This window comes from Tinamus guttatus, unplaced genomic scaffold (assembly GCF_059628265.1).
Source record: "Tinamus guttatus ecotype Peru unplaced genomic scaffold, ASM5962826v1 Tinamus_guttatus_pri_ptg000004l, whole genome shotgun sequence".
Classification (NCBI taxonomy): domain Eukaryota; kingdom Metazoa; phylum Chordata; class Aves; order Tinamiformes; family Tinamidae; genus Tinamus; species Tinamus guttatus.
In genome coordinates, this window is record NW_028288538.1 from 2,617,708 (window position 1) to 2,633,392 (window position 15,685).

Genomic DNA, 15,685 nt, shown 5'->3' on the forward strand with positions numbered 1-15,685 from the left:
ACTCAAAGCCATTTTTCATCACAGTTTTTCAAGCAGTAGCCTTCTAGAGATTAAAGAATTTGTCTATTTGATTTATTAATAATTCACTGACGTGTTAATTTTCTGAAACTTTTTAGGAAGATACTCTAAACCTTTAAGGTTATCATTGTCTAGGTTTCAAGAGAAACAGGGTCAGTGCCTTGATGCTCCCAGCTGAGTGCAAATAGTGCCGAGAACCATTTCTTTGTTAGTGCAGAAGTTGTTCAGAGAAAACAATGAAGTTACAAACAAAAAAGGCAAGTTGATGGTTAAAAAAAAGAAAAAGTACATAAAGAACACTTAAAAACAAAGCCATTCCCCCAATTAATTTACAAAATTTACAATAAAAAATTTACCTACAAAAATGTGTAAACAAATTACAGTAAAAGTGTTGTATTTCCTGATGCTCATTCACAGCGTGGCAAGTGAGGTTTACTTCCTTTACTACTCTTACGGTAACCAGAACCTGTGCAATAGCAAGTAAAATCTCACTTTATATAAAAGTGGCATTAAAGGTTATTAGCATCTGCTGATGATCTTGTTTCACACCAAGGAGGCAGCACTGATGCCAACTTTTTATGACACAAGCCCTTAAATTGCAGCTGCCTTTTGCTGGGGAGGAGAGCGAGTGTTTCTGTTGCAGCTCCCAGACAGCTGAAGAAGTGTCTGATGAAGAGCCCGCTCCTGCCCTTGGGTGTCACATTGCTGTGCACTTCTTTGGAGAAGCGGAGTCTGCGTTGGCTTTTTTTCGAATGCTTTCTGTAAAGGAAAATACAATATTCTCCAATCTAAGGGATGGGATATGTCTTGATAACAGGCTGTAGGCATGTCCTGCTGCACAGAGAGTAAAGGCCAGGGTAAGACTTGTTGGTTTATTTGATAAAATAAGGAAGAGGAAGAAACTACATATGTAATAGTAACAAGATGGACAGTAGCTTCCAGGAGTGGCTGTGCTTAGTTTTCCTCGGTGCACATTGCATGGCAAGGAATTCAGACAGCACTTGCTGTGTTATCTGAAGGAAGACAAAAGCATTACCTGCTAAATCTCTTCTTCCAATCCCCACAAGACCTTCATATAATCCCTTGATAGGATTTTCTCCTGCCGTGATCACACCATGAAGCCAAATAAGCAGCATCCGATGGCCATGTTCCCTGTAACTTTTCGTACCTGGCAAGATTAATCCACAAATGAAATCCCATTCTTTACAGTGCACAGGCCTGACTTGAGCTGATTTCTAAACTGGTGGCTTTGGATTCCTTTCCTCTTAGGAATTTACTGTGTGGCTCCTAAGTACAGGTGTGGTCTGATTGCTAGAATAATACAACACAACATTTTATGGCAATAAAGAATTTCTGCCTTCAGAGCATAGTCTAGCCCTCCCTGCATTGCACAAAGTACAGGATTCCCTACTGTAACCAAACCAGTGGTGATCTGCTTCCAAAACTCAGCATTCTGCTTTCACTAGTCTATCTGTTACATTCTAATGGAAACTCCATTGCCTTCCTGGTTTGGCTCCCTTAAAAAAGGAAAAAAAAAAGAAAAAAAGAACAGCAAGTTTCTCTCTTGTCCTAGAGAACAAGGTTTTTGGATTTTTTACTTGATTTCTGTAGCAAGGATTCACAGATCTGGCACCACATCTGAAGTAGTGAGCAACAGATTGCAACTCCTGTGCTTGAGAGCCCTGGGCTCCCTTCCACAATGAACTCCAGGGAATAGATACACTCACGTTCACCAAATAGAACATTGCAAGCCAATCTCCTGCCTGTTGCAGATGAAGCAGCTGGTTCCCTTCATGTTTTCCTAGTACAGCAGTCTTACGTCTTAGAAATATAGACCAAATGAAGGAAAATACCTGGCTGTGGTTTTTACCTGTCCATTGCTGCTCAATGGCTCTGATGTGCGCGTCTGTGAACTTCCAGTAATGCGCCAGCTTCTTCCACTCACCAGGTTTGAGGTATTTAGTAGCTAATCTCCACATTACTGAGCGAATGTGCTGTGTTTCCAGCCTGTGATCTTGCTTAAAAGTCAAATGTTTTGCTACCCAGGAGTCAGAATCACTGTTTAGGTTGTCCTGCAAAGTCAGACAGGAGTTTCAGTGCGGGATACTGGAGAATTGCTCGATCATCACTGGGACTTTTGAGGGAGGAAAAGATGCAACCAACCTGCTGTGTCCTGGGACAGTTTGTTAACAAATGCTGTTAATAACAGCTTTGCTGTGCAAGTCCATGTGGATCAGAATTTGCGTTTCTACAGTGCCTTTTATCTGGGGCTCATATGCAGAGCCATAAATCTCCTTGTTCCCCTGGGACACAGGCACGTGCTCGTGTTCTTTACGTGCAAGGCTGCAAGGAGGCTCAGTGGTTTTGTGCACGGCTGCAGGAGCAGCCTGTGAGGGGCCTGGCACAGAACATCCCTTCTGAAGCTGCGCCTGCGCCACGGGCCACCTTCCTGTCCCCTCCAGAGCGTTATCAACTTTAGCTGCATGAAACCAACCAGAACTGACTGCTCTGCTAGTGACAGGTAAGGAGATGTGTGGGCAGGCGAGGTGCCTCCCTTCCACGGGGAATAAAGCACCACTGTGGAGACTCTCAAGGGCCCATGCATCTCTGGTGACCTCGGGACAATCACTTTCCTGTGCTGTCCTTCGGTTTCCCCTTCCCAATAAAGGAAACAATTATACTACACTCTCTGCTCTGGGATTTGGAGTTGAACTGCCAAAGTATCTTTGAAAATCCCTGCTCCCTTCAGCATAGGCTGGGGCTTTTAATAATGGAGGTTTTTATTAAAATAAGGGAAGTCTTAAGTAGACTTGTTGGTTGGCATGGTGAGGGCTTTTGTTTTTCTTAAATAAGGTGAGGAAGTTGAGGCCAGGCAGTCACAGGATGTCCTGCATTTATTTCCCCCTCCACAGTTGGTAATGTGGAGAGAAGTGGAGAGAAGAAAGCTACATCTGCCCTGGCAAATGCAGAGCGTGGTGTAAGCTGCTCACCTTTTCCCATTTGTAAAACCGATCAGCTTTGATGATCATGTCTGCCACGTTGATGTGATTGCCTCGGGCAGCAACATCCAAAGATGTTTTTCCTTGCTGAAATTAGAGAAGGGGAAAATAAGCTGAAAAAGCTGCTCCAAAGGTGCCATCTCCGTGCCTGCCTGGCAGTCTCCAATACGTAGGGCAGAGCAAGGAAGCAGCGTGGCCTGTGGAGCAACACATCCAACTGGGATGCAGGACACCAAGCTCCAGCTTGGATGTGACGCAGCTGCACGCGGCTGCCTGCAGCGAGGGGTTGTGCAGATGGGCTGGCATCGTCCCTGCTGCCACGGGGCGCTTCTCAGTGCAGTGGCTGCTGACACATCCTGCAGAACTGCAGTGTGCCCAGCAACACGGGTGTAAGCAGCTCAGAGAACCAGCTCAGCACTTCAGGGCATCCTACCACCTTTTGTGCTGCAGATTTGCTGACACCTGAGAAACTGAGCTCATTTAAGCAACCTCATTAATTCTATAGGATCCACAAACGCACGATCAGAAATGGTCTCCTAGGAGACAGCACAGGTTGGTGGGACTATGGGAGTCTAACTGCTCCCTAGGAACGTGATTTTGGATGAGCGGGAGTGTGTGAGCGGGGGGAGCTGTATCCCTGCCAAAGGATGTAGTAGAAAGGAACAAGACCTCAAAGATGCACCCAGGTGAGCGAGACTCTCCTTCAGCATCTCCCCTGCACACACACAAACTGCCACTCACTGCTCTGCTCATCCAGTCTGGAGCCAAAGCCCTGCACACGGGCTATGAGAGCTGCACCAGTCAGCTACTTTTAAAGCACTAAAACACTTACACTGTCATCCCGGGGATACAGTGTTTATTATTACTCCAGAAGATCTCTGACATTAATGTTTACAATGAGAGAAGTAGAAGTAGCAGGAATTGGAACAACTCTGAGGGGAACGTTTAGTCTTTGTGAACTATTTTCTGCCTTCTAAAGACCCAGTCACTTACTTCCTGGAAAATACACACACACACACAAAAATAACCTCAGCAGTCTTTTAAGGTCCTATTCCCTGAAAATATACAGATTTTAATATTATTACTAGTTTTCCTTGAAAATTAAGAAAGACAATGACAAAGATGATCCATATTTTTCTTGCACCTCTCCCCAGTTTTGGGGGGGTAAACCCAAACCCCAAATGTTTGGGATAAACCCCAACATTTACCTTGTCTGTCAGCTTCAGATTGACCCCTGCAATGAGAATCATCTCAGCGATGTCCTGCCTGCCATGCTCTGCAGCGATGTGGAGCGGAGTCTGCTGCCTCTGCAGAAAATGGAAGAAAGGACTAAATTTCAGAGAGGGACGAGCACAAGTCTGGGAGGGAGGATGGAACAGTAGCAGGAGGAAGCACTGGAAGACCTGTCAGCTCTGTCCCCTTTTCCCCTTCACCTCTTTTTTAGGTGGAGACGACCACCCTCCTACCTTGAACTGGGGCTTGGACTCCAAGGGCTAGGCAGACCTGGTGTGTCCATGTCCCAGCACTGGGAAAACACCATGGGAAGCCTCCATGGTAACACTTCAGTCTGAAGAAGAAACCTTCAGCTTCCTGGAGCCACTTACAGGAATCTATTAATTCTCATTATTGAGGCAATTTCAGATAGTTTAGCGAAGAGAGGAAAGCCCTGTGCCAGTTCTGTCTCTGCGACACAGGACCTGCTTAATGTATGCACTGCAATGCACATGCACCTTGGGATTCTTTAACGAGAAGGATCAAATTAAACACTGACACTTCTGTGGTAGCATGAGGCCAGATGTCACTGCAAGAATGAGTGTTAACTGAAACTGTTACCCATTTGTGAGCGAAGCCCCTCAAAACTATTTTGGTGAGGGAATCCTCTACCTCCAGCTTGCTTCCTTTTCTCAGTCCCCCAGGCATTTTGCAGATTATCTTTTGGCCTGAAATTTCTCCCATATTCTGCCAGCTGGGTGACAAGAGTCTGACTGTGCAAGGTCCCAGGGACACAGCACAGAGCATGTCAGGTGACCACCTCACTCCAACATGCAGAATCATTACAGGAGTTTCATGCTTCCTAAGTTGCACTTGCAGGTTTCCCCACTTTAAAACATTCCTTACTCCTGTCCCTAAGGTGATCAAAGGGGTTCGCACACCAAAGGTGAAGGAGAGGAGCTACAGCCTTACATTATCCGGAATGTCGAGGTCACACTCCGCATCAATGAGGATCTTCACCACAGCTGGGAAGTTCTGTAGCACTGCAATGTGTGTAGCTGATGCATTTTGCTGTGGAAAAAACACACTGGCATACAAAATGGAAAAGACATTGAGATCCATGCAGTGGTCACATAGAGCATTTGAGATTCAAATGTCCTTCGTGGACAGAGAGGTTTGACTGAGGCCTTTTGTTTTGGTGATCACAGTGCCAGAGAGGGCTATGCAACAGGATGAAGGCCCAGCTGATGAACAGGCTAATGCCTGAGTACTCTAGCAGGCAAATGCATCCATACTCTTGTGCCCTGCTCCTTTTCCATCACGAGTGCTGGCTGCTAACAGAGTTCAGGATCTTTGCACATGCCCTGTGCTTAAGAGCTTAGCTCATGGCACTGAACAGACCGTGCTTTGTGCAGCCTGCCTGGACTAAGGCAGCTGCCAGCTTGGCCTGGAAGGAGGCTTGGCAATATTGCAGAGCCCTACGGAAGCACTGGTCCTTGCTCTGCACCCCTCAACAGCTCTACAAACTGGCCTTGTCTCTTTGTAAGTGATGAGAGCATTGAAAGGGACTTACGTGATTAACTGCATCCCTGTGGATTCCTGCACCCAGGAGGACCCTGGCTATCTCCTCATGGCCGTGCAGCGCTGCGTAGTGAAGGCAGTTCATCCTCTTCTGAGAGGCACATCAAAAAGACGGGTATTAGTCAGGATGCCCTTTCAAAGAGAGGATCACTGTAGCCCTCTGATCTCCCCGTTTCCCCTCAGGAGCTGCAGATGTTACAGACTGTCCTCACAGATCTCTCAGCTTCCTTCCTTCCTGCTAGAACTCCATGCTCTGCTACTAAAAATAACCACAGAGACTGTCTCCATAGCCATCCCAGTCCCAGAGCAGTTTCACCTGCCTCTTTGTCTATACAAAACCTCACGTTCTTTTCTCAGGGTTCTCTGTAATTTTTTTTCTGATGTGCTGGGACCACTTGGCCTTAGCCTGTAGCAGCTGCCCATCCTGGGAGGCCTCAGGTCTGGACCCAGATGCACAGGGCAAATCCACATTGCTCAGTTCTCACTGAGTTAGTGAGATTTGGCTTCTCAAATGCCTGAATAGCTTGAGCCTGGGAGAGCTCCCAGGAGAACAGTTATACTGAGGTCAAGTGGCAGCAGGAGCCTGACAAGAGGAGGGGAATGCAGTGCCAGGCCAGCTCCAACTCTCATAAGCAAGGTCTGAAACTAAGATTTTCTGCAGTTGCCCTGCCACGGTGGCAACAGACATGCAAAGGAATCTAAAAGTGTGAACAGTCTCTGGGTCCAAGAGGTTCTTCCTGCTGGAAACTACGTGATTTGGCTCAGGGCTCCTCTGTGCTACCATTATATCAGACAGCAGCCCTCCAGAAGACAGCCAGAAGCTACATCCCCCAGAAGCTGCTGGCTGCCCCTGGATGCCTGGAGCGCAGGCTCTGCAGGTGCTGCGGTCACACTATGGAAATGTGTCTGGAAAGGGAATCACCTCCACAGAGCTCACCTGGGTTTGGGCATTAACATCCGCCCCTGCCTCCAAGAGCAGCTTCACACAGGTGCCGTGTCCCCCCTCGGCAGCCAGGTGCAGGGCTGTTAGTCCTTCCTGGAACAGAAAAGAGGAGACGAGCAGCGATTCTGTACCCAAGGTCAAGACATAGCTGTGGAACAAGCAAGTCCCTCACCCAGCTTCCCAATCCAAGGTGTTTCAAAATACCCATTTTGCAGGCCAGGGATGTCTTATTCCAACGACTAGTATAAAAAAAGAAAGCAACTATGAGCCACCAGTGTATCGGAGTCCTGCTCTATCCTTATCCCACTGGAAACTGCTGACCCATAGGCCATACAACAGACACTATGTTCATTACCCTTTCTTCCCTTGAACCCCCTTGCAAAAAGGAATTTTACAGGAACATTCCCTGAACACCTCAGGAAGTCATAGGCAAAACTGGTAACCCAAGGCCCTGGACCACTGGTTCTCCTTTCTGAAGGCCATGGCTAATTGCATCACGAGAAAACAGAATCCAGGGGAATTCCCAATTCAATTTTATTATTGCTCCTTAAACAGAAGGGCAGCTCTTCTGAAGCAGACAAATGCTACCAGAGTTGCTACATAAGATGGTTTTCTTATTCTTTCAGACCTTATCAGATTTAAATATACTTTGCAATGAAATGAGACTAAAAAAATGCTGATAAACTTAATTGAGTGTGTGCCCTGGAATATATATATCTTTACCTAGCTAATATTTGCTCTCTAAGTCTTTAAGTTTGTTCCAAGCATAGAGTTTTCCCAAGTGAGTCTATCAAAAAGAGAGGATCTCAAATATCAGGGCCATATGTTCAATGCTTAAGTCAATACTACAAAACACACTGAGGTTTAGCTTAAAACACCTTCAATAATGATTTAGGCACTAGAATGTACACAGGTCAGGGAGAAAAAGGGAGATAATTAAGTGATAAGGCAGGTCACCATGTACAGCAGGAAAAAAAATGAGACACTTTAGAATTGGATACTGGCCCAAGAAAGATGTTGCCTTTAACTGATACTCTGCAAATGTGTCCTGCTTTTTACATGTATACGATTTAGAAAAAATCAGTTATCTTTCAAACTTGTTCCATCAATGCTAACCATTCACCCTAATGACTACAGCAGAAGAACACTTCTAAAAAAGGAAAGGGTAAAATTTACATAGTTTTCTTTTGATTTAATGTACTTACTAAGTTCTTTTCATCAAGGTCCACTCCAATGCCTAAAATCTTCTGCAGCACAGACAGATGTCCATTTTTAGCAGCTAAATGCAATGCTGTATTATTTTCCTGAAAAACCAACAAGTTCATATTATATAGATAAATATACACAATATAAATAAACATATATATATATGTCTCACAGGACTGAGTATTCAGATACAGTATATTTTCAAAGAGGACATCCAGAGTGACAGAAAAGGAGATTCTAACCAGTAGCAAGGATATGAAACAGTTTTCTAACAGGAGCAGCAGAAGACAAGAAACCCAGCTCTCTTAAACTGAAATGAGCTCCATCAGGTCACTGTGCACGCTGGACAAAAAGCCCTGGACAGAAATCCAGCATGGACTGAGATACAAATGGTTTGCAAGTAGATGGGGAAGAAAACCCCTGGTATGCCACAATCAAAGAACAGCTGCTCACAACCTGCTTCCAATAGCCTCCTATGGTAGCCTCTTCCCTGACACTCAGATCCTCTAATCTGTGGGCTTTCCCATACTTTCAGTGTGGGGTTTTTGCCCATACCTTGTCTTTAGCACTGTGAGAACAACCCAGTCGAATTAGGAACTCCACCACGTCCAGCTGCCCATACTCTGCAGCCAGGTGAAGCGCTGTCCTCTCTGCCTTTGAAAGGAAGTAGAAAGAAATAGGGTCCAAGAATAGGAAACAGAGAAAAGTAGAAAGAAAGCAGAGAAAAGTAGAAAGAAATAGAGTCCAAGAAAGAGAGTCATACAGTGATGCCTTGGGCAGTTAATCCAATTGCACAGTGAGTTTAGCGCCCACAGAGGGAAACAAAGTGCTGTGCTTCATAGACAGTTATCCAAAGCACCAGCTGTAAACCTTTACTCTGCTTTAGATTTGGGATGATCCTAGCAAAACAACCTGAACAGAACCACCCACTGGTGCTAACAACTCCAATCACCTTGGCATCACCAAGCACTTTTCCATGTTTGTTTCATACAGGGGAGCATAGGAAGTTTATGGAGAGCAATTAAGGATAAAATACAGAACTAAAATGTGAGAGCTTTTTTATCAATGAGTCTGATACTCTTTGGGGTAAGGTAGATCTTTTGTTCCTTCATTTAAGCGCTGTGCTGCAAGGAAGGGTCACTGCAGGAATTATGGTGGCCAGCAGGAGGAGAAGTGTGTGTGCCAGGCCCTGCATGTTTCTGCTTCATCTTCAGAGATGGACCAGCTGATGCTGGAACATGCTGGGAGACGGTTCCTTGCAGTTATTACTTAACCTACACCACACCCTGGGCGTTGGCTACAAGAGAGAAGGACAATGAAGCTCCTGAATCTGTTCTCCAGCAGCCAGTGTCCGAAATCCCCAACTGCCAAAGCGTGGGATCCCCTTGGCACTTTGCAAACACCATCCGAGCGGGGCTCAGCCACGATCCTCCCAAGGTGAAGGGGGACACTCGTGCCAAGGACCGCAGAGCAAGATCAGGCCCCATGAAGCAAGCCCGTGCAGAGCCTTCCTACCTTGTCTGTCTCATCCACACACATGTCCTCCAGGTCTTCCATGATGAACTCCAGCACCGGGATGTGTCCTCGCTGAGCTGCGCAGTGGAGCAGGTTCCTGCCATTCTGCAGAGGAGATAAAGGACTATTTGCTGAAGAAGTTCAAGACAGCAGGACTTTTTTTTTTTAACAGCTTGTTACTGCTAGCAAAGACACATCCAATGCCTCCCTTAAATTTCAGAGCTAAGCTAACAAGGGCTACAAACAGGAAGCTGTGACTCCAAAATGCTGGTGCTCCTTTTCTAATCAAGGTCTATTTGTAAATACAGGGACTGCTGAATTATTAAACCCATTTCCCATTTCTGTAACACCTTCCACCCCAGCACTGCACAAATTTGAGCTGAGAAAGCCTTGTGCATCTCTACAGCTACAATCATCATAGCTGCTTTAGGAATAAGTCATTTAAAGGTGAAGATGACTTCACCTGAGGTCACACTGTCCGGGGGATGTGCAGATGGCAGCCCCACAGCAGATGCTGCCACGTCACCTTAGCTCACAGGAAAACCCTCCTGTCTCTCCCTATCACCCTCTGGCTCTGCCACCACACAGATTGTTTCTCACCTTATTGACACAGTTAATTTTGGCCCCGGCATTGACGAGGATCTGCAGGACACGGAGGTGTCCGAACCAGGCAGACAGGAGAAGCGCGTTCATCCCAAACTGAGAAAAGGGGAGAGATATGTTCTTAGCTAAACTGCTGACCACTACCATCCCCATCCTGGAGAAAAGTTGTCCCTCTAACTTCATGAGGTTTCCCAGATGTTTCTATTTCTTTATTTTTTTGCCCACTCTCTCACCTGTTACTATTACTCCTACCAGATGGTGTCAGCAGCTAAGTAGACCTGCCTCTTGTCTACCACTTCCTACTCAATGATTCACATTACTCTGGTTGTTGGGAGGGAGAAAATGAACTTGCTGGCTGCCACTCCCGCCAAGAAGCCCCAGTACTATGACCAGAGGAAGCTGGATGGCCTGATGCTACAGAGAAAACCTCCCAAAATCTCCCAGCCATGTCTCCTGGTCACTGGGCATTCAGGGAAAAGGCCAAAAAACAGAGCACACCACATCCTGACCTCAGGCTTGCTCCCAAAGGACACTGCACCACCCTCGGCAGGGCTGCCACAGCTTTCCAAGCATTGCAATGCATTGGAATAAGGTGCAGTCTGTAACTGTCCTCCAGCACTCTCCAAGCCCGGACCACACTTGCAGGGCACAAAAGGAAGATTTGCCTTCATACACTGTCTTCATCATCCACCGGGGCGTCGTGGTCCAGGAGCAGCCGCACGGCCTCCTCATTCCCTGCTCCTGCAGCCCAGTGCAGGGCAGTTCGGTCCGTCTGAAAGGGAAGGAAGGGGAGAGGGAGGTTAATGTGTGTGGGGGGCATGTGGTATCCACTGGCCTTGCCGCAAGCCCAAATCCTCTTTGCCATCCATGCAGTCAGAATTCCCTGCACTATTCAGTGTTCCTGGCAGAAAGTAACCTGCACTGTTCAGCTTCTTTTAGAAACTACAGTAATGTACTACAGTGGACAGTGCAGGGATGGGATTGCCCAAGGATGGATGGAATAAGTTAGGAAGCGTGCAAATCCACATTCCCAGAAACCTACTGGCCAACATGGGGAGATCTGCAACAGGAATTTAGCCAGTCCTACAGCCTTGGTGGACAGAGGCAGCAAAATCAAAGCCTTTCATTGCAGCCACGTGCATGAGCCATGGACTCACTGGCTCTAAGGGAGCCCTAAATTATCATCCTTCCTCAGTGTCTGCAACTTTGCAGTCTGCCCAGGATGCCAGTGCTATGGGCTTCATGCTGTCAAACTGCTCACTTGCCAGAGGAGCTGTTTAAGCCCTGTGTGGTGTGTCCTAAAGCTTTGACAAACTGAGCAGCTAATGAGGGGAGCAGCATCAAGGATCTGCAGCTCAGAAACACGCCTGCAGTTTGGCAGTGGGAATACCCAGGACTTACGCTGTTCTTGGCTTTGATATCAACCCCTTTCTTGATGAGCTCCTCCATCCTGGCCGTGTCGTTACGCTTCGCCGCGTCGTGGAGCTCCTTCTCGGAATGAAGCACTGCAGAGAGGGCACAGGGCTGGCATTAGAGCAGCACTGCCACGGAGCACAGCGCAGCGCACCCCAAAAACCTCCCAGGCAGCACCCAAGCGCCCGTCTGCCCCAGGATTAGTGTTTTACCTGGGCTGCTTTGTGCACAACTTACTGCGAATAGCAGCACTCGTCCTGCACAGCTAGGCACGAGCCGAGAGCTTTCACTCTCCACATTGGGCCTTGCCCTGGCAAACTTCTCCTTGATTGAACAAACCTCCTTGTCAAACCAAAAAGAGCCCCTGGGCCTGCAGTAGCCTGACAGGAAGGTTCCGAAGGATTTTGGCAAGGCTGGTGCTGGTCTTTGTTGGATTCGGTCCCTGCCCTAATGCTTAGGGGATTTGAGCAGTGCCCGAGTCTGCCCCGCAGCCTGTCACATCGCACTAGGGAGCTGGCTTGGACTCTGCCCATTCCTCCTCCTCTGCTCTGCAGGTCGTACTGCAGGGAATTCTGCACGCAGGAGATCCTGGAAGCATAGAGGGGCTCAGTGCAAGCCTCGCTTGCCTGTTCTCCCTAGGGAAGATGCTGTGGCAGCGCTGGGGTCTGGGTTTCTGAGCTCAGCATGGGCTCCCTGCAAACCAAAGGGTCCTGCCGCAGACTCCCTGCACACACTTTACACACTAATGGATTTTTTTTTCTGAATAGATAAGATCTGGCCTCAAGTTTCACCAGTTCCATTTCCAGATTGTTTCCACAAGGGTTTAACCCTTCGCACAGCAGATTCTCCACTGCAGAGGATGGTGCAGTTTTCATCACTTTTTCTCCCCTTTACCTTCCCCTTTCTCCTACTCCATTTCAGTAAGAAGAGGCAGGAGCAGGAAGGAGTGGTGTCTGTCCTGACAGCTAAGGCATTCCTGGGAATGTCTGCACCGGAGACACAGCATCCCTTGCAATCCCATAAACCGATCTCTGCCTTTTGCCCGCACAAGATGCCCTGTGGACACAAGGCAGGGCAGCATCAGGGAGAGATACTGGCCAAAGTCCAGAAAACTGTATCCTCACGGGGCGAGGAGATAGACCCAGACAAATGAGCCTGGGCAAAGTAACTTATCTGGGTGACAAAGCCACTTCCAGCACATAAACCAGGGCAGGAGACTCTGACCTCAGGCTCATGCCTTGCTTTATCTTGCAAAACATCCCTAGCAGTAAATTGATTTTTCGTGCACGTTTGCATCATCTCAGTCCGTTCAAGTTTTAACCCACACTTCAGTCTATACGTGGTCCTTGAATCACACATCTTTGCTACTATTCCACACTCATCCTAACTTTCAAAATCTTCCTGGCTCATTATGGGATTGTCCAAGATTGTCACCCTCTGGGAGCACAACCATCTTCTATATTTTGATCTGTGTTTAGAACAAAGGTGCTCTGGTGCTGACTGAGACCTGGGCAGTGCTGAGTGCAGCTGAATAAAGACGATCTCATTTTTGTAGACTATTCCTGAGGGTCTTTTGGGGATAATACAGAGATATTTTTATGACTCTTGCAATAGAGCGGGAAAAGCTGCTTTCAGCTGAATGGCTACAAAAGCTGGAAACCAAACCCAAGCTCATGCAGTCACTGCAGAACATCAGTAAGTTGCTTCTGCCTGGGAAAAACCATGCCCAAATAGCACCACTCTCCACAGGTCTCCACCACCTGGCTGTCATAAGAGCCACAACAAGGCTGCTTTCCTTGACCAAAAACCAACCCTCAAGGACGTGCTGGCCCGAGCAGGGAGGGCTTTGCCCAGGTCAATGTGCTGCACAGGTGAACTCTGAGGATGGTGAGAGGCCAATGATGCCAGGAGAGGCTCTTGGCTGTACAAATCAGCGCATTTCCACTGACTTTGCTGCTGATCTCCATGTGGATAAGCTTTTGCCTTCGCATTTTCCGATGCACAATCCACTTGTGAGCATCCTGTGTTAATACCGAGTGGCTGCAAACATGCATGCACAAGGCTTCATTAAATATCCTGAGAAAACACACACTAGACACTAACCACGTGCGATACAAGAGGCATGAAAACATGTTACAGTTCCCGTTTCACAGCGCTGAGGAGCTAAACAAGAGCCTGGCAGTGTACACAGCACTAGCAATGTCTCTCTGAGGGAGTAGGAAGGCTTTCCTGCTGGACACTCCTGAAGTGGCAATGGTGTCACCCTCTGGATTTCTCACCGCCTGTTTCCCCTATTTCCAGGAAAAAAAAAATCTATAACCAAAATCTATAATCACAAATTAAACAGATCTTAATACAAGACAGATTTTTTCAAGAGTCTTGGACCTGCTGTTTCACCTCATTGGGTGTAAATACCAAGAGAATTTGGAGAAACAAGTGGATTTCATGCGAGTTATCAATACCAACAGCTACGCACAGGCTACCTGCTTGCAAACGCTCATCTCTGCTTGGTGGAGAAAACCTCTGCTATGTTTCAGGCAAGCAAATGTTTGGTGACCCACTCTGCAGGTGACAGAAATTCACTTTATGAATGTCCAAAGCATCAGCTGATTTGTCAAGAGATGTCAAATCGTCACTTATTTATTCTTTCCGCCATCTGCTCTTCTGCATCGTCAAGACACAATAACAAATCATCCACCGCAGAGGCTATAGGGGCTGCAATTTATTTTCAGCAACAAACGGGAACAACTTGGTGATCAGAACATCTCGACACCCACACTAGCATGTCTAGCACTGTAAGAGTAAATGTGCTCCTGACTACAGGGTACAGCTGGCCCCAGGCCGCATTTCAGGGGTGTTTTGGTGTATTTTGGGGAGCATTTCAATGCATACCTAGCAGCTTTTCCCACCCTCTGGAGCCTCGGGTTGAAGGCGTTTCGCACCTCATGGTACTGAATATAAACGTCGTTATCCCAAATAACTCTGCAAATTATTCTAAAAATTCACCAGCAAAGCGACACAGCAGCTCGGGAGATTTTTAAAAAGCAGCAAAGGAAACGGAGGGGCGGAAAGGGGTTAAACCACCCCCCCAAAAAAGCTGCCCGCCCCTGGGCCAGGCCGGGCGCGCGAGCTGCGACGGAAACGGGGCCAAACCGCCGAAACGAGGTAGTGACGTCACCCGCAGCACCTCCAGGTACGCGGTTTTAGTTGCGATTTTTTATGTTTTATTAAAGCTGAGGGGGCGGCGCTGCCCCCGCCCGCAGCCCCGGGGCCTCCCCCGCCGGCGACCCCCGTGCCCCGCCGCCCCCACAGCCCCGCTCACGGGTGTCGCCCTCGGACGCCAGCTCGTCGCCCATGGCCCGGCCCGGCTCGGCCCGGCCCGGCCCGGCCCGGCCCCGGCGCTGCCGCCCTGCGCTGCCGCCGCTCGGCGGGCGGAGCGGGGCGGGCTGAGCGGGGCGGCCCCGCCGCGGGGGCGGGCGCCGCGGCAGCGCCGGGGTGAAGGGAGACGGGGGAAAAAACCCGCGTTTTTAATGTTTTCGTGTGGGGAAAGTGTGTGTGTTGGGGCGAAATACGGGGAGGAAGGGAGTTCCCTCCCGCTCTGTGAGGAGAGTAACGGCTTTTCCCGCCCTCCCCGTGTGGAGAATAACGGCTCTGTGTGGAGAATAACGGCTTTTCCACCCGCTTCGTGTGGGGAATAACGTGTTTTCCCACCCGTGCCGTGTGGAGGATGATGCTGGTGCCCGGCTGAGCCGAGGTCGCCAGCAGAGCTGTCTCCTGCTCTCCGGGGCCCCTCTGCCATGTCCGCGGTCCCCAGGGAGCTCCTCACTGTCCCCACAGCCTGGTGGCCCTTGCAGGAGCCATCGCTGTGCTTGCCCGGGGCCCAGCTGTGCTCCGGGATCTCACCCTGACACCTCTGCCCTCCTAGAGAGGAGCCACCAGCCTTCTCGTCACGAGCAAACCTTTCCTTTTGACCCAGGTCCTATCTCAGGGTGTCACAAATAGACCTGCTGCTCCGTGTCCCCATGGTCTGTACTGAAATCTGACACCGCTGTCTCTCTTGCATTATCCCGTCGGTGTCGTTTTTTGCTCTGAAAGGAGAGACCTTGGGTTGACCGAGTAGATTTTGTTGATTTTTGGCCTTGGAATGCATAGGAAAAAAAAAAAAAAAAAAGTTATGTGAAGAGAAAGGGGTTCC

At 48.4% G+C, this 15,685-nt stretch overlaps 2 protein-coding genes across 2 annotated transcripts in view; one reads left to right on the forward strand and one right to left on the reverse strand.

The window, feature by feature from the left end:
* Positions 1–15,685, forward strand: part of CILP (cartilage intermediate layer protein) — a 115,405-nt gene that overhangs the window by 93,315 nt on the left and 6,405 nt on the right. The gene's annotated exons all lie outside the window — the stretch shown is intronic.
* On the reverse strand, positions 605–14,869 carry ANKDD1A (ankyrin repeat and death domain containing 1A). Its single transcript, XM_088536166.1, has 15 exons — positions 14,813–14,869; positions 11,479–11,582; positions 10,751–10,849; positions 10,075–10,173; positions 9,475–9,579; positions 8,515–8,613; positions 7,959–8,057; positions 6,748–6,846; positions 5,803–5,901; positions 5,202–5,300; positions 4,226–4,324; positions 3,009–3,104; positions 1,889–2,090; positions 1,055–1,186; positions 605–777 (listed from the first exon to the last, which is right to left on the reverse strand). Exons 1-15 carry the CDS (start codon positions 14,844–14,846, stop codon positions 716–718), a joined length of 1,527 nt encoding a protein of 508 aa, XP_088392292.1. The 5' UTR covers positions 14,847–14,869; the 3' UTR covers positions 605–715.

Excerpts from the sequence above, each read along its gene's own strand:
- ANKDD1A (XM_088536166.1), bottom strand. The coding sequence starts at position 14,846 with ATGGGCGACGAGCTGGCGTCCGAGGGCGACACCC. Across the intron at positions 10,174-10,750 it reads CGGTGGATGATGAAGACAGT|TTTGGGATGAACGCGCTTCT; the intron begins GTATGAAGGCAA and ends CCCTTTTCTCAG. Across the intron at positions 8,058-8,514 it reads CTCACAGTGCTAAAGACAAG|GAAAATAATACAGCATTGCA; the intron begins GTATGGGCAAAA and ends TTGGTTTTTCAG.